General features: G+C 38.4%; 1 protein-coding gene across 1 annotated transcript in view; it reads left to right on the forward strand.

Annotated features, from left to right (window-relative positions):
- PGR (progesterone receptor) overlaps positions 1-27,337 on the forward strand; it is an 84,120-nt gene that overhangs the window by 10,620 nt on the left and 46,163 nt on the right. The window contains exon 3 of the mRNA XM_070425916.1: positions 24,411-24,527. Coding sequence (XP_070282017.1) covers positions 24,411-24,527 — 117 coding nt within the window. The remainder of the gene's footprint in view (positions 1-24,410; positions 24,528-27,337) is intronic.

A 27,337-nucleotide genomic window follows, 5' to 3' on the forward strand; every position in this document is an offset into this window, starting at 1 on the left:
TGTATATCTCTAGTCAGTGGTGAAAGAAACCAACAGCAGATTTGGAACCCCCAGACAGGGAACCTCGCTCACTCCCCACATGTCTCCCCACTTCACTTTCCACCTTCGTGGGCAGCAGGAGAGTCAACATTTTCTCTCATTAATTCGGAAAAGCACGTCCTGTCACCCGTTGCCCAGCAGGAGTGCGCTAGGCCCCAAGCAAGCGAGGCTCAGTCAGGGCAGCCTTCGCTCATGGGTGCTGGCACCCAAAGTGCACATTCCTCCTCTACAGTCGCCCCGACTATCCACTGTTTCACTGAGAGGACGGAATTCCTCTCTGCCTCTGGGCTCTTGATCTTGAACGCTGACCGAAGGCACCTCAGAGAGGGCTGCCCACGCCCACCAGGTGTGTCTGTCTGCACCTGCTCCTGCCTCAGCACCTGCATTAACCCCCCAGAGGTGATCTCGTAGCTGCACTGGCCTCCGTGGGAACAGGGCATCACCACTCCGCCCTCTCACTGTCATCTCACAGGCGCCCACCCTCAGCACCCAGAACACCCAGACACTCTCCAAAGGATGTGAGCGCATCAGAGGGGATGTGTGCACATCCTGAGGGGGTGTTAGGCATGCCAGGTTGATGGAAGTGCGGTGGAGAGGCGGGGGGAACTTGTGCAAGCCTTGGTTTGCAACTGTTGCAGGCGTGGGAGGGTGACAGTGTGCTGGGGGAATGTTCGCACTCCAGGGGGGATTGGCACACCGGAGGCCTCTGGCTTTGCAGATCCGCAAACCCCCGTGGTGCAGCCAGGAGGACATCAGTCTGGCCTGCCACGGTGGCTGTCCCTGCGATCCTGCACCTTCTGGGCCAGGAGGCGGATCTTGCGCAGTCACTCCTGGGCGCTGATGGCTGCCTCCCCGCCTTGAAGGGTCACGGATCCGAGTCCCAGAACCGTGCACAGCCTCAAACGCTGTCCCCCGCCTGGCAGGATTCACAGATCCGTGTCTTGGTCCCGTGGACAGCGTCAAGCACTGACCCCCACCTGGCAGGGTCACAGATTTGGGTCCCGGACTGCAGACAGCCTCCCGTGCTGCCCCCCTGCCCACCAGGTCACAGATCCGAGTCCTGGGACCAGGGACAGCCTCAAGCACTGCCCCCTGCCCGGCAGGGTCACAGATCCGAGTCCCGGACTGCAGACAGCCTCCAGCGGTGCCCCCCACCCGGCAGAGTCACAGATCTGAGTCCCAAACAGCAGACAGCCTTGCCTGCTGCCACCTGCCTTCAGTATGCAAATTAGCCGCCACCTTGTTGCTTCAGGGTGGGGGTCCCCACTGGGGTGCCTGGCCAGTCTGGGTGAGGGGCTGAGGGCTGTTTTCAGGCTGGCGGGCGACTGAAGCTCCAAACCTCTCCTTTTGTTCTTTTTTTTAATTCTGGCATTTATTTACCTTCTATGCCTGTCACTGGAGCTGAGAGCCAGCTTTCTCTCTGAGGCTCGGCTGCTGAAAGCAGTTTTCTGGCCTTTGTTTACCTTCTGTATTCAAAACAATGTTGGGGTCCTCCTGGCTGAAGCCTGGCTGACTAAAGCCGGTTTCTGGGGTTTTGTTTAGCTTCTATATTTGTTACAGTGTTTCAAACTGCAAGCTCAGAGGCTGGCAGCGCAGGCGGGGAAGCTTGGATTCCTCCATCACTGAAGCAAGGAAGCCTCCCTGTTCGCTTAAAGCTGCCTGACTGCCGGCCGCCATCTTGGCTGGCAGTTAATTTGCATATCTCCCTGATTAGCCAATGGGAAGGGTAGTGGCTGTATGGCTAATTACCATGTTTCTCTTTTATTAGATAGGATTGATTTCTGATCCAATTTTTAATATTTATTTTCTTCCATTTTATTTGGCTTAATTTGCTCTTTCTTTTTTTCCAGTTTCCTAAGTTGATTAAATTAAGATTTTTTTTCTAATATATGACCTTGGTCCAGTAATTTTCTCACTTAGTACTGTTTTTGCTGTATAGCACAAATTTTGATAATTTGTCTTTTTATTTTATTCAAAATATGCTTAAGTTTCTCCTGATATATTGCTTCTTTAACCCATGTGTCATTTAAAAATAAGTTGTTAAATCTCCACATATTTTGAGAAGTTTTTTTAGTTGACTTTCTATCATTGACTTCTAGTTTAATTCCATTATAGTCTGAGAGTAGACATTATATGATTTTTATTCTTTAAATATGTTTAGTATGTTCTGTTGTCTACAATGTCATCTTTCTTGGTGAATATTGCATATGAACTTGAGAAGACTGTATATTGAGCTGCTGTTGAATGAAGTAGTATAAAGATGTCAATTATATCCAGTTGATTGATGGTGTTTTTGAGTTCCACTAGTCCTTATTGATTTTCTGCCTGGTAGACCTGTCCATTTCTGATACAGAGGTATTGAAATCTCTTACTATAATAGTGGATTGGTCTATTTCTCCTTGAAGTTCTATAAGATTTTGCCTCACAAAATTCCAATGCTCTGTTCTTAGACACATACATATTAAGGATTATTAGGTCTTCTTGGAGAATTGACCCCTTTATCATTATGTTTATCCTCTTTAACTTTCCTTGCTTGGAAGTACACTCTGTTTGAACATTCAGATTTCCATGACAAATTTGTGAATTATTTTTTCTGTATTTAGAACTCTAAAAGGCTTTTTCCATCTTTGGTAGTCTACAAAATTATCCAACAATCCCTTAATTTCTGTGATTAATATTTGGGCCCTTGAGAAGATATTTTGCCAATAATCTTATTTAATTTTCTCTCCAATGGAGTCTACCCTGTAAGCAGTTTCCCTGTTATCCTAAAAATAAACATGTAGTAATTCACTTTTAAATTCTATAAAAAAGTCATAAACATTAATAAATAATAAATTGGATAATTTATTCTCAAGCTTCAGGTATCTCAGTTTAATAATTAGTGTAAATAAGTAAGCTGGTTTTAAACACAATTTTGCATTATGACTTATTAAAATGAACTTTCAGTTTGCTGAAAAAAGAAATAGTGAGAAAGACAGCATTTGTGGTAATCTGCTCAATATTTGGATATGTAGGGCCTCCCCCATTATTAATGCTCCTTTAGAACTGCATCTTCTACTGTTGTAAGAACCTGAGGGGGAAGCATTAGTGTCAAAGCATGTATGCTAATGCTAACCCCAGCCTTTGAATTGTTGTACTTTAATTACTAAATTAACACACAATACATTCCCCTTTTAAAGATTAAAATATTACCAAAGACTTAGTCTTTGATCAATACTTCTAATCTGTTGACTTCTCTACCATTCCTCTAAACATCTATCTCAGTTTTTCGTGCATGGGCATGTATGTGGGTGCGCACATTGTGAAATATGTTGTTTTGGATGTACTGTATTAGTACATAAATAGTATCACATATTATACTTTATGCTTCATTTTTTATCCTATTTTTATGCAACAAAGACTTGAAGCCCTATGTGTGTGTTTTTCAACATTCCTTTTTTAAAATTTTAATGTATTTTTTTATTGATTTCAGAGAAGAAGGGAGAAGGAGAGAGAGAGAGATAGAAACATCAGTGATGAGAGAGAATCACTGATTGGCTGCCTCTTGCATGGTCCCACTAGGGATTGAGCCCACAACCTGTGATCAATTGCCCTGATGGGGAATCAAACAGTGACCTCCTGTTTAATAAGTCAACGCTCAAACCCTGCACCACGCCGACTGGGCCCTCTGTATTTTTATATTGTTACTAGATGCCTGTTGCACGAAGAGATTCGTGCAATAGGCCTTCCCTTCCCTTGGCTGCTGGCACCAGTTTTCCTCTGGCACCCAGGACCCAAGCCTTCGCTCTGGCTGGGCTCTGGCCAGAGCCCCCCCACAGCCATCAGGCTTCGTGGCTCCGCTGATCCCGAGACTGTGAGGCCTCGTGGCTCTGCTGATCCCGGGGGCATGAGGCCTCGCTGCTCCCCGGCTTCGGGTATGTTTGGCTTCACTCCACCTCTTGGAGCCTATTATGCAAATTAACCACCATCTTTGTTGGTGGTTAATTTGCATATCGCCCTGATTAACCAATGAGAAGCGTAGCAAAGGTATGGTCAATTACTCTTTTTGTCTTTTATTAGATAGGATAACTTATTATTTTAAATGTTCCATAATACTGCATAGTATGAAATTCCTTTTATTAAGGTGTTGCTATTATAGCATTACTTGAATAAATATGTTTTGCTCTTACCTCTTTGGGTTCATGCCTTGTTCCTTTTTCCAGAATATAATTATTTTAATGTAGCTCTAAGTGAACTAGATGATTAGCTTCTTTCATGTTGTTAAATGATTTAATTTGTTGATTTATTCACCTCAGATGCATGTCTTGATACTACATTTAAAAGTTGCTTGTGCTGAAACTACAATGAGGAATATGTTTGTTGTCACTGTCTTTGACATGTATAAAACCAGAAAGAAAAAAATAAAATAAAACAAAAAAACACCTGTTGTACAATTAGTGTAACAGAATAAGACTTTAATACGAGTTATGCCAAAGCCTTGGATGGCACATGGGATTGCAGTTTGTTCCACTAACATATCCTGATGGTCACTAAGAGGCTTATTTATTCAACAATCAACTATTTTTGACTATGACCCAGTCATTGTTCTAAGTACTTTAGTGTATAACCTCATTTAATCCTTGTAAGAGTCCTATGAGGTTGAGATGCTCTTATTACCTGTATATCACAGATGAACATACACAGAGGTTGCTACAGTGCTGAGGTGAGGATTCAAGCCCAGACTTTTAATTTTATTCTGGTGTTATACACTGTATATAACACTTTAAGGAGTCATCATTTTTTTATTGAAGTGTAGTACTCAATAATAATCATTATTTCTTCAGAAAAAAAATACTTTCAATGTTATTTACTCTTCTATCACAAAGTGGTATCTGTATGCTACTGAATAAACAAATAGTATGGACCATGAGGTCTAAACTGTGGTATAATATTTGTAGGAATATAAAAACTGAAGTGTAAAATTAATGGTTATCATTTATTACCTGTTTACTAAATTAAACACTCTTCTAATCTTTTTACATGTACTAACTCATTTAACCATCACGTAATCCCTGGCGAGAAGTTCTGTTTTCCTCATTATACAGATGAAGTTCATTCAGTTAGTGAGAAGTAGAGCAGACCTCAATTCCTGGGGCCCCGGCTCTTACTCTCAATGCTACTTACTGCCTCTACAGCAGAAGGTACAGGTCTTTCTTTCTAGGATCTTGACGTGCATGTGGGAGTGACTGATTAACAGACAATCCCTAGTTTAGTGCCTGATTAAATGGTGTGATGCAAACTTGAAGTTCTGTAAGTGGATCAAGGAAGAAAGTACAAATTGCTGTCATTATTGACAGCCTCTATGTCAAGCATGTCAAACTTAAAGGCTAACATGGGCCAGATAAACAAAGTTTAAGTTTATGTGGGCCACAAAAGAACAAAAGCTTCAATTTTCATAGAAACATAGGTTTATTTTGATTACAAAGGGCTGAAATAAATGAGTAATCGTTAACATAAAATAATAGAACATTTTAATAAAAATTAATATTTTTTCTTGAATATTAACTTACCAAACATTGAATAATTACACAAATTAATAAGCGTTACTCAAATAAACCTATTTTTCTTGTTCTCCGAAAGTGAAATATTTCCTGTTGCACATACCAAAGTCAGTCCAAGACTAATGATATGGCAATCGGCTGATAAAATATTCACTGCTAGTATTAGTGGAGAGAAATGGTGTGCCTGCATTTAAGGTGCGTAAGGGAAATGAATGCAACACGATTATAGTAATCAGCCACTAGTAAATGTTGTAGTTCGTTATTAATAACTAGAGGCCCAGTGCACAAAATTCATGCAATAGTAGGCCTTCCTTCCCCCAGCTGCCCACACCAGCTTCCCTCTGGTACCCAGACCGGGCTTCCCTCTGGCTACCAGTAGGCACCCAGGACCTGGGAAGCCCTGGCTTCGTCCAGAAGGTCATCTGAAAGGACGTCTGGTCTAATTAGCATATTACACTTTTATTATTATAGATTATGTATAATAGGCTATTGTAAAAATTAAGTTACGACATTTTTATTAAAACATTTCTTACATACCATTATATTGGCTGGGCTGCAAAAATATTCATGTGGGCCACGAGTTTGACATGCTTGCTCTATGTAATAGAAACCATGTTATTCTTTATGGTCATTATCTCTGTTCTTATTCCCACTTTTCATGTGTGTGAGCAGAGACTCAGAAGTTCAGTAGTTTTCCAAAAATAGTAGCTAGTACTGGATGATATTATTTATTTTGTTTGGTAATAGTTATAAAGGTGATCTATTGGAGATAGTACGGTTTCGTCACAATCTTTAAAAACTAGAAGTTAAGAGTTAAGCTTTTATTTTCAAATAAGTTATTCAGTCAATGGTTTGGGGACTACCGGTTTACTATGCAAACGAAAAAGTTCAGGTGGGTCAACAATTTAAGTGTGGTTGTTCTTTTTTTCATGGAAAAAGACCCTTAAAAACATGGAAAGAAAATATGGAATTATGTATTTATCATCTTAGAGTGGTGAAACTTTTTAATATTGAGATGAAATCCAGAATTCAAAATTAAACGTGTTCAAATTTGCTACAAAAATAAATTTCAAACTTCTTCTATAAGTCAAAAAAATTGAAAATCAAAAGACAAATTGGGAAACTATTTGGAACACATGTATAAAGCAAAAGAATATTATTGCTAATATACAAAATATTCTAATAAACCACAAAAAAGACAAACAGCCCCAAAGAAAAATGAACAGCCAAAAAGATGTGAATATGGTTTGTAGAAATGTGAAAAATGTTCAACTCACTAATTATTATAATTAAAATAATAATGGCTATTCTAGCAATCAGATTGATAAAATAAATAAATAAATGACTAATTGAGTGTCTAAGGGCAATTTGGTATTATCTATTGGAACTATTCATTATTTTGACCCAACCAATTTTTCTAGAAACTGGTTCTTTAAAAACTAGTAATGTATAGAAATACCTCTAGGTGCATGTTTATTACTACATTATTTTCAATCATGAGAAATCAAAAACAGCCCATATGTCTTTTAATAGATTAATAAAATTTGATATTGAATCCTTGCAATGAAATTATCTGTATCATTAAAAAGAGTGAGCTAGCTGTCTATATTACAGATGTGAAAAGGTATCTAAAATATGCAATTTTGTAGAAAACCAAGCAGTGATGTATATTTGGGTAATAATAATATTACCCATTTGGTCTGACTATGTGTAGGGAACGATCTGAAAAAGAAAGTGCACCAAGTGTCCGGATAAGATATAATAATAGGCTTTGTTCTTAAAGCAAGAATTTCCTAGGTAGGCTGTTATTCCTCAGCATCTTGGTGCCTGATTTCCGTCTATACTAGCTCTGCATGGTCTGAGCTAGCCTCTGCTCCCTAGTGCTGCTGTCCAGTACTGTCCACCACTTTTGTCCTTCAGGTACCCTCAGAAGTTGAGAGAGACCAACAAAGAAAGACACTTATGGCAGAAACATACAAGTAAAAGCTTGAGGTCATCTTGCATCATAAGTCAAGGTCTCCAGACTGACAAGATGAACCTCAGAACTGACAGAAGCCCACAGTTTCTTATTCGTAATCTCAATATTCCATGAGCCCCCAAACAATAATTTTGTTGTAGACACTTGTCAGTAAGACCTGACCTGAATTCATTTGGAAGCAGAAAATGACCGGAACTCACATTTTATAGGCCTTGCAAATAACCACATACTTGGCTACATAAGTATTAATGTATTGCATTGTGAGTTTTGTTTTGTCTCATCTTTCTAAAATCTAAACAATTCTGAATTCTAAAACATATCTGGTCCAAAAGGTTTTGGCTAAGAAATTTTGGACATGTATTAAGCAATAAATTCATAGACTGTGTTGAACATGGTGTCTGCTGGAGTTTTGCAATGTAGCAGCCCAGAAAACTACACTAAATGTTTAGTAAGCAGTTATTGTCATTTATTCTTACTATGCTTTTACTAGCATGCTGAGTTCTGCTGAGGGCTACAAAAGATAGATAAGCCATAACCCCTAATCTCATAGACTTTTAAATTTTATCAGGGAAATAATACAACCCCATAAGTAAATATAACATAGCTAATATAAACTGGTTTGGATTTTGAGGAAAGAAATATCATATTTAATTAAGGAGGCCAAAAAAATGTTTTTGTGGGAAAGTAACATGTTAAATGGACTGCTGAGAATGAGGCGATGGTTTTAGCAGCAAGAGTTGTAATAATGGCTGTTATAAACAAAAAGTATGGAATGAGCTGAAGCACAATTTAGCTAAAGCATGGAGCATGGTCAGGGATCTGAGAATCCCTTGTAATTGTATATGAAATTTTTGTGTGTTTTTTCTGGGGCGATCATTCTCATAAGATTTCAAAGGGGTCAGTAACACTTTCTTCCAATAAAAAGCTACCCTTGCTATAAAGGAATAGTGAGAATTATTATTAAACAGAATGTTGAAAAAAATGTGAAATGACACAATGTAGTGTTTAGCAATTAACTGAGAAAAGACTCAGAAGCCGCTAAAGATTTGTGAGCACTTTGATGACATATTTAATATGTACTTTAGGAAAATTAATATATTAGTAGTGTAGAGGGAGGATTAAGGCAGGGAAACTAGGAGGTCATGAGACCAGTATGGGGACAGCACACTAAGGAATTGAACCCTGGTGGTAGCCAAGAGAAATGGGTTCAGTGGGCAGATCAAACCAAGTTGTATAGGATAATGAAAGTGCCACAAACAAAGGGGGGTGGAGGATGTAAATGGGGGATGTAGATGGTGTATTTTCTACTTTGACCAAAGAAGTAGGAAGCACATGATTATTTTACCATTATTTTATCAACAGGATTGATGTTGAAAGTAGTATTTAGAGAGGATTATTCCCAGAGCACCATGCAACATGGGTTTGAACAATTACATGAGTCAGAGAGAACACCTATAGAGCTGATCCATGGCTTATGAGGTGTAGTTTAATTTTAAGTTGTATATATTATAGTCTACCTAAGAAACTCACCAGGATATTGAAATAATATAATCTTTTATCCATAATAAAACTTCTGGGAGAAGTTCTGGTCTGTTAGTACACTCATTTGTTTGTTCATTTATTTATTCATAAAACAAAACCAAAAACATATATTCAGTGACTTCTTTATCCAAGGATTTGTGTTAAATATTCAGACTCAGAAATGAATAAGTCACGTGAATAAGTCAAATGAAAAACTTATGGAGAATACAGTCTATTAATATTCATAGAAGGAATGAACTACATATTGGAAGCATAGACTAGGGAGCAGTCAACTCTGGTGTTTACTTACTAGAGGGTGGCGGGGAAAAGTATGAATCTTGTATAAGCATTGGATTAAAAATTTATAATTTCAGTCTGTGGCGGTGTTTGTGTTGTTAACAGTGGAGACCACAATGGCTGATCTTTTGTTAAGCAGAGCATTCCAGTGAATGTTTCTTTATCCAAAGTCAGTCCAGAGCCCACTTTGGGTTGTGGGAGGGTGTAAGTGTGAAGAACTGAACCTCTCTGTGTACAATTGTAATATAAATCAGAGGGTTGTCAGCTGAGGCAGAGTAGGAAATAGACAATCTAGCAACAAAGTAAGGGGCAAAGGCTCCAGGGGAAATAAATGCCTGTGAGAAATTCCCTATTGCAGGGACTGATTGGTAAATCTCTAGGAATGGTGGTGTCTGACAACAGCTTTGGAATTATTTTACTGCCTTATGTTTTCATTACCTCCAGCTACTTCCAAACCTTAAGTGAATTTTCATTTCACATAAGCAGCTTGTGTTATTGTTGCTGTGGGGAAATGAAGAAGGTGGTGTTTACATTTATTTTTATTCAAAAGTAAGGAATGAATCATTGATATCAATGATACCTGTCCTGGAACAGTTTCTCAATGCATCAGGGCATATATTGCTTATGGAGTGCAAGGCCTCCTAATGGCAGTGCCCAGGTTCCATAGCACAGGGGCACTGATGAGAGCAAAGTTGTCCTCCCTTATATAGGGCCAAGAATCACAGGTTGAAGATAATATCAATTAAATTAAGCATAGTAAACAAGAAACATAGAAGAGCTGAAATATCTCCTATCTCTAGTAATAGTTACTCATTAGCCAGATGTAGAGCTCTACTAGTAAACAAGGTCATCAGATCTATCAGGAAATTGAAAAAATGAAAAATTATCAAGGTCATTTTGAAATATGGATTTATATACATTATCAGAAAAGATGAGCCTTGCTCTAAGAATATGTTTTGCTAAAGATACTGGCTAATAATTATGTGAAACCATCATTGTAAACACTTTTTAAAACTTGGTACTTAGAACCTGAAGGCAAACCTCTAGCATTTTTTCAGCAATGTGTAAGGTCATGTGGTACTCAATTTAGTCATTCACAAACTTCACTTAACCTAATGAAAAGTGTTTCGAAGCCTCCTTTGAGGGTTCCTAAATAAAAAATCCATGTACAAAAGTTCTCTCTTATTCATTACATTGCACCTTATTTATTATCCGGTGTTTCTTTGTCCTATTTATTTGTAGTGAAAGCTGATTTACATCAGGGAGGGTTGAAATTTGCTAGCTGAATTTCAGGGGAAAAGGTGGAATTGAAAAACAATTATGGGGACTAAGTAGTCGGGGCTGCAGACAGGCCCTCATTCATTGTCCATGGCTTCCGGATGGCTATCTCCCACCTTCTCCTCCTTCTCAGCCTTCCAGTGCTCGCCCACCCCCACTTTCAGCTGATAATTTTCCTTCCGAATTTTCTGAGAAAACGTCATGAAACTGCTACCACCACATGTTCTCATGTGGCATATGACCCATCCTTGACTTTTCCTCTTGTTTCTAGAGATCTGTGCTCCTCTTCAAGGCCAGGCTTCTCCCTACATGCACTGGGTCCAGTCTCCTCCTGTCGACTTAAGGGCAGATTGCTATACTCAAAAGAAAAAATAAATTGCATAAATATGAGGGGGAGAGAGAACATTTACATATGTGTAAAAAGTCATAATCTTGCATCAGAGTAGCACAGTGATTTAAATTACCATATTGATATAATTTTGTAATATTTTCATGTTTCATATAGATGTCTTACATGCCTCCTTACTCAATAGTATGTGAAATTTTCTTAAAGTTGTGTGGGTTTTTAAATTTTTGTATGCAGTCCCTTATCTCCCCTAAATGCCTACTCATTAGCTAAATATATAATTAGAAGTAGAGGTGTAACTAGTTAGATGCTGCATACAATTTGGTGTTTTACAACTTAAGAGATATGTAAATAATTAGGAGAGAGTTCAGAAGAGATCTCCAGAGCATTGTTTTGTCTATAAAGACAGCAGTAGGACTAGCTTTAGGAAGGATAGAGAGAAACTGCTTCACAGTCAAAAAAGAAGTTAAATTCAACAGAGAGGAAAGGAAGAAAGAGGAAATAATTTTGAGTAGTAACTTTGAGGAGGACTGTAAAGAAGACTTAAATATTGGAATGTCACATGGTATGATTCTACAAACTACTTGGTTCCTCTTTTTGAATATATCCAGAATCTGACCTCTTATCATCACCTCCACTGACCACTTTGATTCAAACCACAATTATTCTCCTTTGGATTTACAGCAACAGCCTCTTAACGGATCTCATTTCCACCTTTTCCCTATTAGAGTCTATACTCAACCTAGAAGCCAAAGTGATGAGTGTTAAAGTATATGCCTATCATCTCACTTCTCTGCTCAAAACTCTGCAATGGCACTATGTTTCTTTCAGAGAAACATCAGTGTTCACAGTGGTCTGCAAGGCCCTTTCAGGACCTGAGCCCTGTTACTCTCTGAACTTCCTTTCCACTACTATTCTCCCTGGCTCCGTCAGCTCTAACCTTACTAGTTTTGACAATCCAGGCCACATTCAGGGTCCTGAAAATTGGCTCTTTCCTCTCTCATTCTATTTTCTGACACTCGGCCAGGGGTCCTCAAACTTTTTAAACAGGGGGCCAGTTCACTGTCCCTCAGACCGTTGGAGGGCCGGACTATAGTTTAAAAAAAAAAACTATGAACAAATTCCTATGCACACTGCACATATCTTATTTTGAAGTAAAAAAACAAAACGGGAACAAATACAATATTTGTCTTTGCATGTGGCCCGCGGGCCGTAGTTTGAGGACCCCTGGCTGGAAACATACCAAACTGCCAGTCTCATTTAACAGAGATCGTCCCCCACTCGATATTGTATAGTTGTTTGATTTCACAACTCTGTCCGTGATATGTAGATGTGATTTTAGGGAAAATTATACTTAAATTTGATTTTCTAAAAGAAACAAAAGAAAACTCTGGGTGATAGTCTAATTTGAGGTATGAAAACAAAAGATGACAGTGTCTGCGCTAGCCGGTTTGGCTCGGTGGCTAGAGCCTCAGCCTGTGGACTGAAGGGTCCCAGGTTCAATTCCGGTCAAGGACACATGCCTGGGTTGCAGGCTCGATCCCTGGGAATCGTGCAGGAGGCAGCCAATCAATGATTCTCTCTCATCATTGATGTTTCTATCTCTCTCTTCCTGTTCCTTCCTCTTTGAAATCAATAAAAATATTTTTAAAAAAAGATGACAGTGTCTGAGAAACAAGAATGAGTGTCATAGGAAACAACTAGATGAGATGAAAATGTAGATGAGATGAGAAAATACTAAAATAAAAGTAAAAAAAATGCAGTAGCAGAGTTAACATCTATATGGGAAGCCATAAAGAGTAGAATATAAAATCAGTTATGTAGAGTTCAGATTTAAAGAGTTACCACACAATGAAAGAAAACGGGCAAATTGATGACAATTTCAAGCTATGTTTTTACAATATTCAGTGTGCTGAATATTTTATCTAATTTAGACTCATTAATTATACTATAGTGTTTATCTTTATTTCCATTTTATAGGTGGATAAACTAAGACTTAGATACTTTTCTCAACGTTGAGTTAGTGATGGAACTAGAATTTGAGTGAAAACTTTATGTTATTCTGTCTTTAGAATACTTTGGCTTCTAGAAAAAATGCACAAAATTTGAATAAATAGTAAGATGAGTATCTATATTTAACTATGTGAAAATTGTAGACATCAAATTTCACCTCTCAGGATTTCAAAATGTATCACCTAAAGTCAAGAACATTCTGTTAAAATCACAATATATCATCATACCCCCAAATTCAACATTGATACAATAATTTTATCTATTATTATAGCCAGAATTCAAATCTACCCATTTGTTCCCAAAATATCTTGTATAGATTATTTTTTCATGCTGGAGCCAGTCAAGAACTATGTATTTCATTTGGTCTTTAGCCTTCTTTAATCTAACAAGACCTCTCACCATTTTTTGTCTTTTGATATTGAAATTTTTATGAGCAGTCTAGGCCATTTGTTATGTAGAAATTCCCCACAATCTGGATGTCTGACTTTTCCCACATTATTAGACTCAGATTAAACATTTTGATAAGAATCTTACACAGGCTAATACTTCTAAAATTTCTGTCTCATGTACCCTTTATATGCTTAAAAATTATTAGGATCCTAATGAGTTGTTATTTGGATTATATCAATATTTATTATATGAGAAATTAAAACATAATTTTTGAAATCTTTTATTAACTCATTTAAAACAAGCAAACTTATTAGATGTTAATTTTTCAAACCAAAAAATGTAATGAAAAAAGTGACATGTTTTACATTTTAATAGGTCATTTAATGTCTGCCTTAATAGAATGCAGCTGTGTCTCATACCTTCTTCTACATTCATCTTTTGCAATATTTTGTTTTGGTTGAAGCATATGAAGAAAATGTGTCACACAGATGTCTATTTGGAAAACGGAGGAGTACTTTAATTGTCTTTTCAGATTTGACAAGTGGAGGTCATTTCATTAAGGATTCCAAAAGGATGATTTTCTACTATTATTCCTTCTAATTTTATCGGCTATAAATCTTTTTTTTAAATAGTTCTTTCTCTCTTCCAAAAGTAATTTGGTATTCTTAAAATATAATTTTTGCTGGAAGGCTTATTAGATGTTTAATTGTCTCCCTTTATTTATCAATTTTTAAAGTAATGAGTTTGTACCTTAGCAGCCTCCAATAGTTTCTAGTGAATTAATTCATTTTGTTTCCTTTTTTTCTTTTCTTTTTTTTTTTTACAATTCCACTCTCGTTTCTTTTTTTTTAATTGTTTTATTGCTTAAAGTATTGCAAAGAGTATTACATATGTCTCCTTTTTTTCCCCACCCTTAACAATCCCCCGGCATCCCCTACCCCCCAGTGTCTTATGTCCATTCGTTATGCTTATATGCATGCATACAAGTCCTTTGGTTGATCTCTTACCCACCCCCCTCCCGCCCCTCAACCCTCCCCGGCTTTCCCACTGTAGTTTGACAGTCTGTTCGAGACAACTCTGCCTCTGTATCTATTTTTGTTCATAAGTTTATAATGGTCTTTATTATCCATGAGTGAGTGAGATCATGTGGTATTTTTCCTTCATTGACTGGCTTATTTCACTTAGCATAATGCTCTCCAGTTCCATCCATGCCCTTGCAAATGGTAAGAGTTCCTTCTTTTTTACAGCAGCATAGTATTCCATCCTGTAGATGTACCACAGTTTTCTAATCCATTCATCTACTGATGGGCACTTAGGCTGTTTCCAGATCTTGGCTATGGTGAATTGTGCTGCTATGAACATATGGGTGCATATATCCTTTCAGATTGGTGTTTCTGGTTTCTTGGGATATATTGCTAGAAGTGAGATCACTGGGTCAAATGGGAGTTCCATTTTTAGTTTTTTGAGGAAACTCCATACTGTCTTCCATAGTGGCTGCACCAGTCTGCATTCCCACCAGCAGTGCACGAGTGTTCCTTTTTCTCCACATCCTCTCCAGCACTTGTAGTTTGTGGATTTGTTGATGATAGCCATTCTGAGAGGTGTGAGATGGTACCTCATTGTTGTTTTGATTTGCATCTCTCGGATGATTAGTGACTTTGAGCAAGTTTTCATATGTCTCTTGGCTTTCTGAATGTCCTCTTTTGAAAGGTGTCTCTTTAGGGCCTTTGCCCATTTATTGATTGGATTGTTTATCTTCCTTTTGTTAAGTTGTATGAGTTCCCTATAAATTTTGGAGATTAGGCCCTTATCAGATATAACATTGGCAAATATGTTTTCCCACGCAGTGGGCTTTATTGTTGTTTTGTTGATGGTTTCTTTTGCTGTGCAGAAGCTTTTTATTTTGATGTAGTCCCATTTGTTTAGTTTCTCTTTAGTTTCCAATGCCCTAGGAGCTGTATTGGTGAAGAAATTGCTTCGGCATATGTCTGAGATTTTGTTGCCTTTGGATTCTTCTAGTATTTTTATGGTTTCCCATCTACATTTAAGTTCTTTATCCATTTTGAGTTTATTTTTGTGTATGGTGTAAGTTGGTGGTCTAGTTTCATTTTCTTGCATGTATCTGTCTAATTTTCCCAACACCATTTATTGAAGAGACTATCTTGACTCAATTGTATGTTCTTGCCTCCTTTGTCAAATATTAATTGAGCATATTGGTTCGGGCCGATTTCTGGGCTCTCTATTCTATTCCATTGATCTATATGTCTGTTCTTGTGCCGGTACCTGGCAGTTTTGAGGACAGTGGCTTTGTAATACAGCTTGATATCTGGTATTGAGATCCCAACTACTTTGTTCTTTCTCAGGATCGCTGCAGCTATTCGGGGTCTTTTTAAATTCCAGATGAATTTTTGGAGAGTTCGTTCTAGATCTGTGAAGTATGCCGTTGTTATTTTAATGGGAAGTGCGTTGAATTCATATATTGCTTTGGGTAGTATGGACATTTTAATGATGTTGATTCTACCAATCGAAGAAGATGGTATGTTCTTCCATCTGTTTATGTCTTCCTCTATCTCTTTTTTCAATGTCCTGTAGTTTTTTGAGTAGAGGTCTTTTACCTCCTTAGTTAAGTTTATTCCTAGGTAGCTTAATTTTTTTGTTGGGATGGTAAATGGGATTGTTTTTTTAGTCGCTCTTTCTGTGAGTTCACTATTGGTGTATAGAAATGCCATAGATTTCTTGGCGTTAATTTTGTATCCTGCTACATTGCCGAATTCATTTATTAAGTCTAATAGTTTTTTTTATGGAGTCTTTAGGGTATTTTATGTATAATATCATGTCATCTGCAAATAAGGACAGTTTTACTTCCTCTTTTCCAATTTGGATGCCTTTTATTTCTTCTTCTTGTCTAATTGCAATGGCTAATACTTCCAGTACTATATCAAACAGGAGTGGTGAGAGTGGGCATCCCTGTCATGCTCCTGTTCTAAGGGGAAATGGTGTTAGTTTTTGTCCATTGAGTATGATGTTGGCTGTGGGCCTGTCATATATGGCTTTTATTATGTTGAGGTATGATCCTTCTATTCCCACCTTGCTGAGAGTTTTTATCAAAAATGGGTGTTGGATTTTGTCAAATGCTTTTTCTGCATCAATTGATATGACCATGTGGTTTTTTTCTTTCAATTTGTTTATATGATGTATCACGTTTATTGATTTTTGGATATTGTACCATCCTTGCATCCCTGGGATAAATCCTACTTGGTCATGGTATATGATCTTTCTGATGTATTGCTGGATCCGATTTGCTAAGATTTTGTTGAGGATTTTGCATCTATGTTCATGAGGGATATTGGCCTGTAATTCTCTTTCATTGTGTTGTCTTTACCTGGTTTTGGTATTAGGTTGATGCTGGCTTCATAGAATGAGCTTGGAAGTGTTCCTTCCTCTTGGATTTTTTGTAGTAGTCTGAGGAGGATAGGTTTTAGTTCTTCCTTGAATGTTTGGTAAAACTCCCCTGTGAAGCCATCTGGTCCTGGGCTTTTGTTTGCTGGAAGCTTTTTGATGACTGCTTCAATTTCTTCCACAGTTATTGGCCTATTGAGATTTTTAGATTCTTCCTGATTGAGTTTTGGAATGTTGTATTTTTCTAGGCATATGTCTATTTCCTCCAGGTTGTCTAGTTTGTTGGAGGAGAGTTGTCCATAGTATTGTTTAACAATCATTTATATTTCTGTGGGGTCTGTTATTTTGTCTCTATCATTTCTGATTTTGTTTATTTGGGTCCTCTCTCTTTGCTTCTTGGTGAGCCTAGCTAGAGGTTTGTGAATCTTGTTTATCCTTTCAAAGAACCAGCTCTTGGTTTCATTGATTTTCTGTATTGTTTTTTGGTCTCTATGTTATTTATTTCTGCTCTAATCTTTATTATCTCCTTCCTTCTGCTCACTCTGGGCTTTTCTTGTTGCTCTCTTTCTAATTCTTTGAGTTGTAGAGTTAGATGATTTACTACCATTTTTTCTTATTTTTTGAGATAGGCCTGTAGAGCTATAAACTTCCCTCTCAGGACTGCTTTCATTGTGTCCCATAGGTTTTGGATTGTTGTGTTTTCATTGTCATTAGTTTCCAGGATGCTTTTAATTTCTTCTTTGATCTCATTGGTAACCCAATTAATATTTAATAACATGCTATTCAGCTTCTATGTGTTTGAGTATTTTGGGTTGTTTTTATTGTAATTTATTTCTAAAATTATGCCATCGTGGTCTGAGAAGATGCTTTTTATGATTTCAATCTTCTTGAATTTGTGGAGACTTTGTTTGTGACCCAATATGTGGTCAATTTTGGAATATGTCCCATGAGCCCTTGAGTAGAATGTATATTCCGTGGCTTTGGGGTGAAGTGTTCTGAAGATGTCAATTAAGTCCATCTGATCTAGTGAGTCATTTAGGATTGCTGTTTCTTTGCTGATTGTTTGTCTAGAGGATTTATCCAGTGATTTCAGTGGTGTATTAAAGTCCCCTACTATGATTGTATTGTTGTCGATCTCTCCTTTGATATCTTCCAGGAGTTTTTTTTATGTATTTGGTTGCTCCTGCATTGGATGCATATATGTTTATCAGGGTTATATCTTCTTGTTGTATCGATCCCTTTAGTATTATGAAGTGGCCTTCCTTATCTCTGGTTATGGCCTTCACTTTGAGGTCTATTTTGTCTAATATAAGTATTGCTACCCCAGCTTTCTTTTCATTTCCATTTGCCTGAAAGATATTTTTCCATCCCTTCACTTTCAGTCTGTGTGAGTCCCTTCTTCTGAGGTGGGTCTCTTGTAGACAGCAGATGTATGGGTCATGTATTTTTTTATCCATTCAGCCACTCGATGTCTTTTGGTTGGAGCATTTAGTCCCTTTACATTTAAAGTTATTATTGAAAGGTACTTGTTTGTAGCCATTTCTTTTTTTGTGTGGCTGTTTTCTTTCTGAGCTTTTTATTTCTTCTTTTTACAACAGTCCCTTTTGCATTTCTTGCATTGCTGGCTTGGCGGTGATAAACTCCCTTAGCCTTTTTTTTTTTTGTCTGTGAAGCTTCTTATTTCCCCTTCAATTTTGAATGATAGCCTTGCTGGATAGAGTATTCTTGGATTCAGTCCTTTGCTTTGTATCACTTTCTAAATTTCTGTCCATTCTTTTCTGGCCTGATGTGTTTCTGTTGAGAAATCATTTGATAATCTAATGGGAGATCCTTTGAATGTAACTTTCCATCTCTCTCTTGCAGCCTTTAAGATTCTCCCTTTGTCCTGAACATTTGCCATGGTAATAATGTTGTGTCTTGGTGTGGGTCTTTTCGGGTTCACCTTGTTTGGGACTCTCTGTGCTTGTGTGATTTTTTTCTTCCCCACCTCTGGAAGTTTTCTGATATTATTTCTTCAAATAGGTTTTCTAAGTCTTGTCCCTCTTTCTGTTGTTCTGGCACCCCTATTATTCGTATGTTGTTTCGTTTCATGTTGTCCCAAAGCTCCCTTAGGCTCTCCTCCTGTCTTTTAATTTTTTTCTCCAATTGCTGTTCAGTTTGTGTGTGTTTTGTTTCCCTGTCTTCTAATTTCCCAATTCGGTCCTCCGCTTCTCCTAGTCTACTGTTAAAACTTTCAATAGTAATTTTATTACAGCTATATCACTCTTCATTTCTTCTTGGTTCTTACATAATTTATTGATTTTTTCATTTTTCTTCTTGCTTCTTGCATAAGTTGTTGATTTTTTCCTCCATTCGGTTTCTGCACTCTAGGACCCTTAATCTGAATTCTTTTTCTGTTATGTTGCATGCCTCTGTATCACTTAGCTGCTTTTCTAGCGAGTCCTCCTTTTCTTTCCTTTGGGGATTTTTTTTTTTTGTCTACCCATGTTTGATCTCACCGACATATCTAGATGTTGAGTCGTTCAGTGCCTGCTCCTTGGGTGGCAGTGGCTCCTCGGGCTGCAGTTGCTCCTTGGGTGGTTGTGGTAGCAGCTGCTCCTCAGTTGGTAGCAGCTCCTCTGGTGGGTGCTGTTCACAGTTGTGGTGGCTCCTCTGGCTGGTGGGAGGAGGCTTCACACACAGCTGCTGTTCCTCAGACAGAGGGTGTGGAGATCAGGAGGCTGCTGTTCCTTGGATGGGGGCGGGCTACACAAGCAGCTGCTACTCCTTTGAATTGTTACTTTTAATCTCTTAAGCAGCCTCAGGGCAAGGTGTTTTCCAATAGGGTGTGTCAACTGTCTTCCCCCCAGGCAAGGCAGATGTCTATCCCCCAGGCAAGGCAGATGTCTATGTGGCTGTGTGAGGGAATGACTGAGCTGAGGAGACTTGGGGTGTCTGCCTTCTGAGCTCTGTCCCCCGAGTCCCCAGTGCTGGCTTCTGCTCTCACAACTCCAGTCCATTTCACCCTCCCTCTGCCAGAGCACAAGGTGGTTGGCTCCACAGGAAATGTTTGTGCCTTGGCCCTTTAAGAGGGTTCCTGAACTTTCAGCTGCCACTCCCTGGCAGACAGCACCCCACTGCTTTTCACAGCTTGATGTTATGTGGGTACCTTCCTCAGTTTGGTGCTCTCTGCTGGGGAGCCCAGCTCCGGGATTAGATCCCAGAATTCTCAGTGGCACCTACCCCCCCCCCCCCCCGCCCCCCACCGCCACCACCGGCTGAGTTATCTCTCTGGGACTTCTGTTCCCCTCTGTGGGTCACGTCTCTGACCCTCCTACCAGTCTCTATGCCGGCTCCACCTTCGGTCCTTGGGTATCAGGGTTCTCTCCTATGAGTTTTCTGTTGATTATTTAGGAAGCCTTCTAGTATTTCAGTTGTAATTCCAGCTTGTTCCTGGGAGCATGACCATGCAGCATCCTCCTACTCTGCCACCATTTTTAATCTGTTTCTCCTTTTTTTTTCTTACATATTATATGTACTTGTGGTTTTTTATATACTCAGTGTGTTTTAATCACTTAAACTAAATTATTTTTAATGTTCAAATTGTCTTATCTTTGGTCAGTGTGTCTCAGACAATTTTATAAGCTCTCAATAACACCAAATTCTAGCACAACAAAGTAACCCAAGCTCAACTTGTCCATTTCTAGTCCCAGCCATGTCCCCAAGGAGCCCTGTCTTACGCAAAGTGCTGAGGTCCCAGAAAACCTCGGGATTAGGACTTAGGTGCTGTCTGGTGGTGGCCGACCAGTGAAGTTTAATGCCGCACTGGCTGCTGTCAGTGAAGTTGTCCGGCTAAGTCTCATCTGGCCTGCTAATGGGTGACATTAGGGGCTGCTGGCCAGTGCTATTGTTTTGCTGCCAGCCAGACTTTCCCAAGACAAGGTTTTATAGAGTACAGAAAACAGTAAAACAGGGCCAGTAAGAAGGTGGGAGGCAGATTGCCCATGAGCAAGCTGTGTAAGATCAAAACACTGGCCATTTACAATCCAAGTTCACATCTAGAAGCAGTTCCTCTTTGGCCTTTCTTAGACTGAGTCACTGCCAAGGTCTCACAGTCCGCTTATAGGTGGCCTTCACTATATTTCCACTGGGTGAAGGAGGAGTTGGGCATGGGAAGGGGCTCATGTTCCCAGTTACCATACACCCTGGCTCCTTTTATTTATTTTTAAAAAAATATATTTTATTGATTTTTTACAGAGAGGAAGAGAGAGGAATAGAGAGTTAGAAACATCGATGAGAGAGACACATTGATCAGCTGCTTCCTGCACACCCACTTCTGGGGATGTGCCTGCAACCAAGGTACATGCCCTTGACCGGAATCGAACCTGGGACCTTTCAGTCCACAGGCCAACACTCTACCCACTGAGCCAAACCGCTTAGGGCCACCCTGGCGTCTTTTATGGGCCCAGCACACTTCAGCTGCACCACTCTGCTCTCCACCCTGGCGTCTTTTAGATGAAAATGTTAGACATGACAATCTGGATGCAGCATTTATTGCTGCTATGGTATTCTTTACTTCGGGGCATTTTCAATAGGCAGTATCAGCAATTGTAATGGCGTTTCAAGTAGATGAAAGGGATTATTTTAAAAAAAAACAGTGTTGGGACATATTTGACAAACAATAAATACTTGTTGAATGAATGGGATTTTGTGAAACTGTACATTCACTTATAAATTATTAAAAAATAGGATTATGTACCCTGTACAGATAGATTGGAAGGAAACATGAAAAAGAAAATAGTGGCATGCTAATAAGATTGTAGATAATTTTCTGTTTTGAATTTCCTTAATTGGGTACAAAATGCTTCTGATACAATTTATTAAATAAAAAATGTAACCAGGTCATTGCTACAATCTTTTTTGTATATACTGAATTTGACCTACCTGCAGAGAGATGGTCAGAGCTCAGGATGAGACTTTAGAGCCATGAGAAGATGATGAAACTACCCACATAGTGTATAGAGTAGAATACAACATATAAAGGAGAGGCAAAGGAAGAGGATTGGCAAAGGGAACTTAGAAGGGACTGTTGGAAAGACAGATGAAGAGTCATAAGAGTCCTGCCCTTCCCCTCAACCCTCCAAAAAGGAAGGGTCAGGTGGGGGAGAGAAACTGCCAGTGGCAAGTTATATGGAATGTCAAGAAAAAAATCCACAGTATTTAGGAATGAAGAAATCTTTGATGATGTTAAGCCATGTTTTAAGGACAGTGAAGAGTGGCCACTTTATAAACCAAATTACAGTATGCAGAGGAGTAAAGAAGGTTGGGTAATTAGAAAGTCAAATGAAGATGACTTTTTCAACAACTTAGATGACAAAGAGAGGGATAGAGTCCGGGAGAATTTAGAATGAGACAGAACTCCTTTTTCTGTCTCTCACTGTCTCTCTCTCTCTCTCTCTGCTGGAATTTTTGGAATGAAAAACTTCAGGATATCACTGCACAGGGAGAGACAGAAATATTTTCAAAGAGAATAGGGGAAATTGATGGGGAAGATTTGAAAGCAGGCAGGAAAGAATGGTTTCGAGTACAGAAACTAAGAGCCCTGGTAAAGGTGCACTCTTTCTCTGAGGCATTGGAAAGGAGGTACTGTTAAAAATCATTTAAGAAGCAGAAATGAGACAAGTCTGCAGCATTCCAGCTGTCGAGATTTCAGGATCTTTTTCTGGGTATGTGTGACTTAGGGGCAGAGAATAGGACAGTATGCTTTCAAACAATAATTACACCCATGAGCATTGTTTGTTTAAGTTTGTTCTTTATATATGATGGAAATTATTGTTTTCCTATTTTCTGTTCTCTCCTCTGGTGAGAAACCAGTTTAGATGAATGACAGATAGATAGATACATAGATACATAGATACATAGATACATAGATAATAGATAGATGAAAGAAGGAAGGGAGGGAGGGAGGGAGGGAGGGAGGGAGGGAGGGAGGGAAAGAATTCTTGGTACTTAACATGACCCAAGCCATCTTATAAAGCAAGCCAACTGCCAGTTCACCCTGGAAGGGGTGGGTCTGTATCACCTAAAGGGATTATTCTTACATTGGTAAGTGAGGCCATTAAGTCCTTTACTGCTTTGGTTTATTCAGCTCTTAATAAGTACGTAATATGTGGCTCAAACACCTGTGTTAGCACGTGCCACTTGGCTCTTTACAACAAGCCCCATGGGCTTTTCAGCGAGATGTACCATCTTGCTGTTGCCCAAAACTGCTTCTGTCTGTAAGTTCCCTTAAAAATTTGTAGTTCTGGAGTTGTCAGCCTCTTTAAGTCTCTCAGCACAGCTCAGGATTCCTAATATAGAGAATAAAATAGTATGTGTGTAATATGTGAACATAATTTCGTGGAAGAATATCTTTTTAAGAAAAGACCACTTGTTCTTTGCCAAAAATGCCCATACCCAGAACCATTTTGTTATTGGCTGTCTTACAGACGTGTCCTTTTGCATTTTGCCATTTGAGCATATCCTGTCCCTCTCTTGATTAAGCACACGTTTAAGGTACCTCCATGTTCTTTTACTACAAACTTCGGCCAGAAAAGTGAATCTGATTTTAATGTCAACTAATATAAAATACTATAGGAAAATCCCTTAATATTAAAAATTTATTTTTCACATTTAAGAAGTGTAAGTAAGCTGATGTTATTAAAATACTCACGTCTGTTTTATAGGAATTTGTCAGAAAATAAGGAGTGGCAAAGAAGTAAATTTTCCAGTTAGTTAATATTTACATGTCTAAGCTAACAAGTTTTTTTTTTTCATTTTTGTTCAATCTAAATTAGATTGTTCCATGCCTCATTAAATAGAACACATGTTCTTGATTTAGAAAATCATCATTGTTGGATATTAAATTCATATTGTGGACCTTTTGGAGGTTAAAATAGTTTCCCTGACATAAAAGGATCCCAGGGTCACGTATCCATATTTCTTCTATAATTTTTCTGTCCTCTCCTTCATTGAGTACTTCTCATTGTTTTAAATTGTTCTCCCTTTATCATTATTTCTATTCACCTTGTTTTCTAAACTTTGGCCAAAATAAATCAGGTGACCAAGTCATTACAATTAGTGACATTCTTTACACGCTATTCATAATCATTAGACCCTTTAAAAGTGAGCTAGCTCTAGGATTTTTCAATAGAATTAAACATAGGTTTATACAAAATTAGTCTAAAGACTTATTTATTTTTTTAGTCTGAATCTGTGTCCTTGAATGTTTAGATCTTAGGGAAAAAAATGGGGGTGGGGGAGTTTACTAGAGTTTGGTTGTTTTATATAACTAATGCTTATCAGCAACTTGAAATGCCAGGTCTAATGGCATTCTGATGATACACAAATCTTGAAGAAAAGATTTTTAAAGAGCCATGAAATGTATTTCTAAGCTGTGCTCACCTCAGTGAGGCTCCTGCAGGCACAGGTAAAGTCCGGAGCAGGCATGTTCAGTGATGCTAAGCAAGAGGCTGGCTGAGACAGCCATGCACTTGCTGATGTGTACTTATCTTCTTTTCCAGTTGTCATTGCAGAAAGTTTCCATTGCTCTTTAGACATTGTAAATAATTTTTACCTTTTTCTATTTTAGGACAGCATAATTATTTATGTGCTGGAAGAAATGACTGCATCGTTGATAAAATCCGCAGGAAAAACTGCCCAGCATGTCGCCTTAGAAAGTGCTGTCAGGCCGGCATGGTCCTTGGAGGTAATGTTGATGTTTTCATCAACAGTATACTGATATGTACCCTATACAAATGTGGGTCAGGAAATTTGAGTTTTCTCATTCATCTTTGTTCTTTCTTTGCTTTTTCTATCTTGATTATTGTTGTCTGAATGAAGCAACCAATACTATCCCATTAACTGTATAGATTCCCAGCTTATTAAGGTCTGTTATGATAAGTAATAAACCTCTATTTGTCTATATTGCTTATAAATATATGTTATGGCTTGGCCGGTGTAGCTCAGAGTTTGAGCATCAAGCCAGGAACCAAGAGGCCACTGGTTTGATTCCCAGTCAGGGCATGTGCCCAGGTTGCGGGCTTAATCCCCTGTGGGGGGTGTGCGGGAAGCAGCGAATAAAAGATGTTCCTCTCTTATTATGGACAATTCTATGTCTCTATCCCTCTCCCTTCCACTCTCTGGAAAAAAAATCAATAAAATATATTTTAAAATATATATATATATATGTATATATATATATATATATACACATACATATACACATATCTATACATATGTGTGTATATATATTGCACACACATTAAGTGTAATATGAGGTGGAGTCTTGGCACTGCATTTATTGCCTGCATGACCTTGAGTAAGTCACCAACCTATTCTGGGCATCAGCCTCCAAAAATGAGAGCACTAAAGCCCCTTCCAGACCAAAAGCTGAGTCTGTGAATTCAGAACATTAATCTCCATCCCTCTCACTCCCCATCAACCCCTCCCTATTCTCCTTATGTAACTGTATGTTGAGCCCTTATACTTACCAGGTACTGTTTTAAGTCCTGGAGTATAGCAGCAAACCAAATGGACCAAATCCCTGGCCTTGTGGTGCCTGCATTCGGGGTAGAGGGGCAGAGGGGAGGAGGAGCAATAAATAAATATGCCAGAGGATAAAAGATGCTGTGGAAAAAGGTAAGCAGGATGAGTTAATAGAGAATATCAGGGAGGGGAGTCACTCCTGAAAACGTTTTTTATTAATATAGTATTTATTTCACTTAGCTATTTCCTAAGCAATGTTTCTGCAATTCCAAGTTTGATGTGGTAGCTATAAATTTTCTAAAACACAGTTTAAATATAACTTAAAATATATATTCAGTATACCCCCTAAACACAGCTAATGTTCTATCAATGGTTGGTGTTACCTTCTGGAAAAGAGTGTATTAGTGCCAGTATGTTTTTTAGTGTTAAGTACCTGCTTACTTCTGTCCCTGCTGCCCTTGAATGTGGTGCAGCCTGATCCATAATAAAATAATTACCCAACAGAAAAGTGACTTAAGAGAAGTACCACCCATTGCTAGCAAATAGAAAAAGGAAAAAATTAAATCTATCTGAGGGAGTAGGCAAAAGCTTCAGAGAGGAGATTCTCAAAGAATGAGTAGAAAGTTTATAAGTGGAAAAGGAGAAAGGACTTTACAATATTTAGGACACAGAAAGAGTAATTGGAGAAGGAAAAGGGGAAGTGGTCTCAAATAGTGCTTTCCACTTTGAGGAAGGGTGCTATCTCTTGAGGTAGCTTCCATTCCATGATTGCATTTGTTTTAATCGTCCTACTGTTATAATGGAAAAGTGATTAAAAATGAGCAAAGTAAAATGATGAAACACATAGTCACGGATAACCTGGGGTTCATTTAGAAGAGAGACTCGGGTTCCAGTCAGAAACAAGACAAACCGTAAGAAATAGTTACAAGAAGAAGAGAGCTTCAGAGAAAATTCAGAACTGGGATGAAAGGGAAGGATGTCATTAGGGGTGTGGCCTAAAGTAACATCAGAGCAGCGTCGCCAGCAAGACCTCCTTAGTGCAAAGCTGTATTAATTGACTTCAGTTTTCTTCTTCCTCGTAAGGGCAGAACTGGTTCCATTGTAGGGCTGAGTTTAACTCAGAGCTAAACAGCCCCATCCTCAGAGATCAGAATGGGAAATAGTCAGAAATATGAGCAATTAGTTATCTCTGTCTTGTCATTCTGTGCTCAGTTTTGTTGTTTTCCCATCACTTTCCCAAGGTCCCGTGTTGCCATCCTGAAGCCCAGTTTTCCTGAAATCTTACGAATATTTCTCCCCTTGCATAATTTACTTCAGTCAATGAACCACCTTTTATGGGGGTGACCATAAAATTAGTCACCCAAACAGGACACTGCCGAGAATGAGATGGAACACTATCAATAATTAAAATTGAGATAACAGATGTAAACCGAGACTTTCTTAAGCTAATTGGACCATAGGCAAACCCCCATTTTTCCCATGAAAAGATACAAACATGTTCTGACCAAAATGAATACCTAAATTTCTGGGGATGTAGACGAAATAGTCAAATGTTTAATTATACAGAATTTAACATATTAATATATTAGTTTCATTAGACACAAATATAAAGAACTATTGATTTAGAAGTATTGTGTTTCATGAACATTTTATTCAAACTAATTTTACAAACCGTTGGCAGCAGGGCCCTTGCTTCAGTAGAGCTGCTAATTATTCTTTAGAGTTCATCATTTTGTCTAAGATATTTGATTTGTAGCACTTTTTGAATTAATGTAAATCTCACCTAAACCAAAAATACCCATTCACATAATATAAAAGTTTTAATATTTGCCCTATAATAGGTACTATTTTTGATTCTCCATAATATAACAGTTTTCTACATTATTAGAAAATATATTAAGTCCACTAAAAATATTTTTAAAATAAACACTTAGGGAGAGAGAAAAAAATGGCGGAGGCTTAGACGGACGTGTTGGTCCTTCGTCCCGGAGCAGATAGGGGCGAGCAGCTGAAACGGGTAACAACCAGCCC

This window comes from Myotis yumanensis, unplaced genomic scaffold (assembly GCF_028538775.1).
Source record: "Myotis yumanensis isolate MYYU_CA2020_CCGP unplaced genomic scaffold, mMyoYum1.0.hap1 SCAF_10, whole genome shotgun sequence".
NCBI lineage: Eukaryota > Metazoa > Chordata > Mammalia > Chiroptera > Vespertilionidae > Myotis > Myotis yumanensis.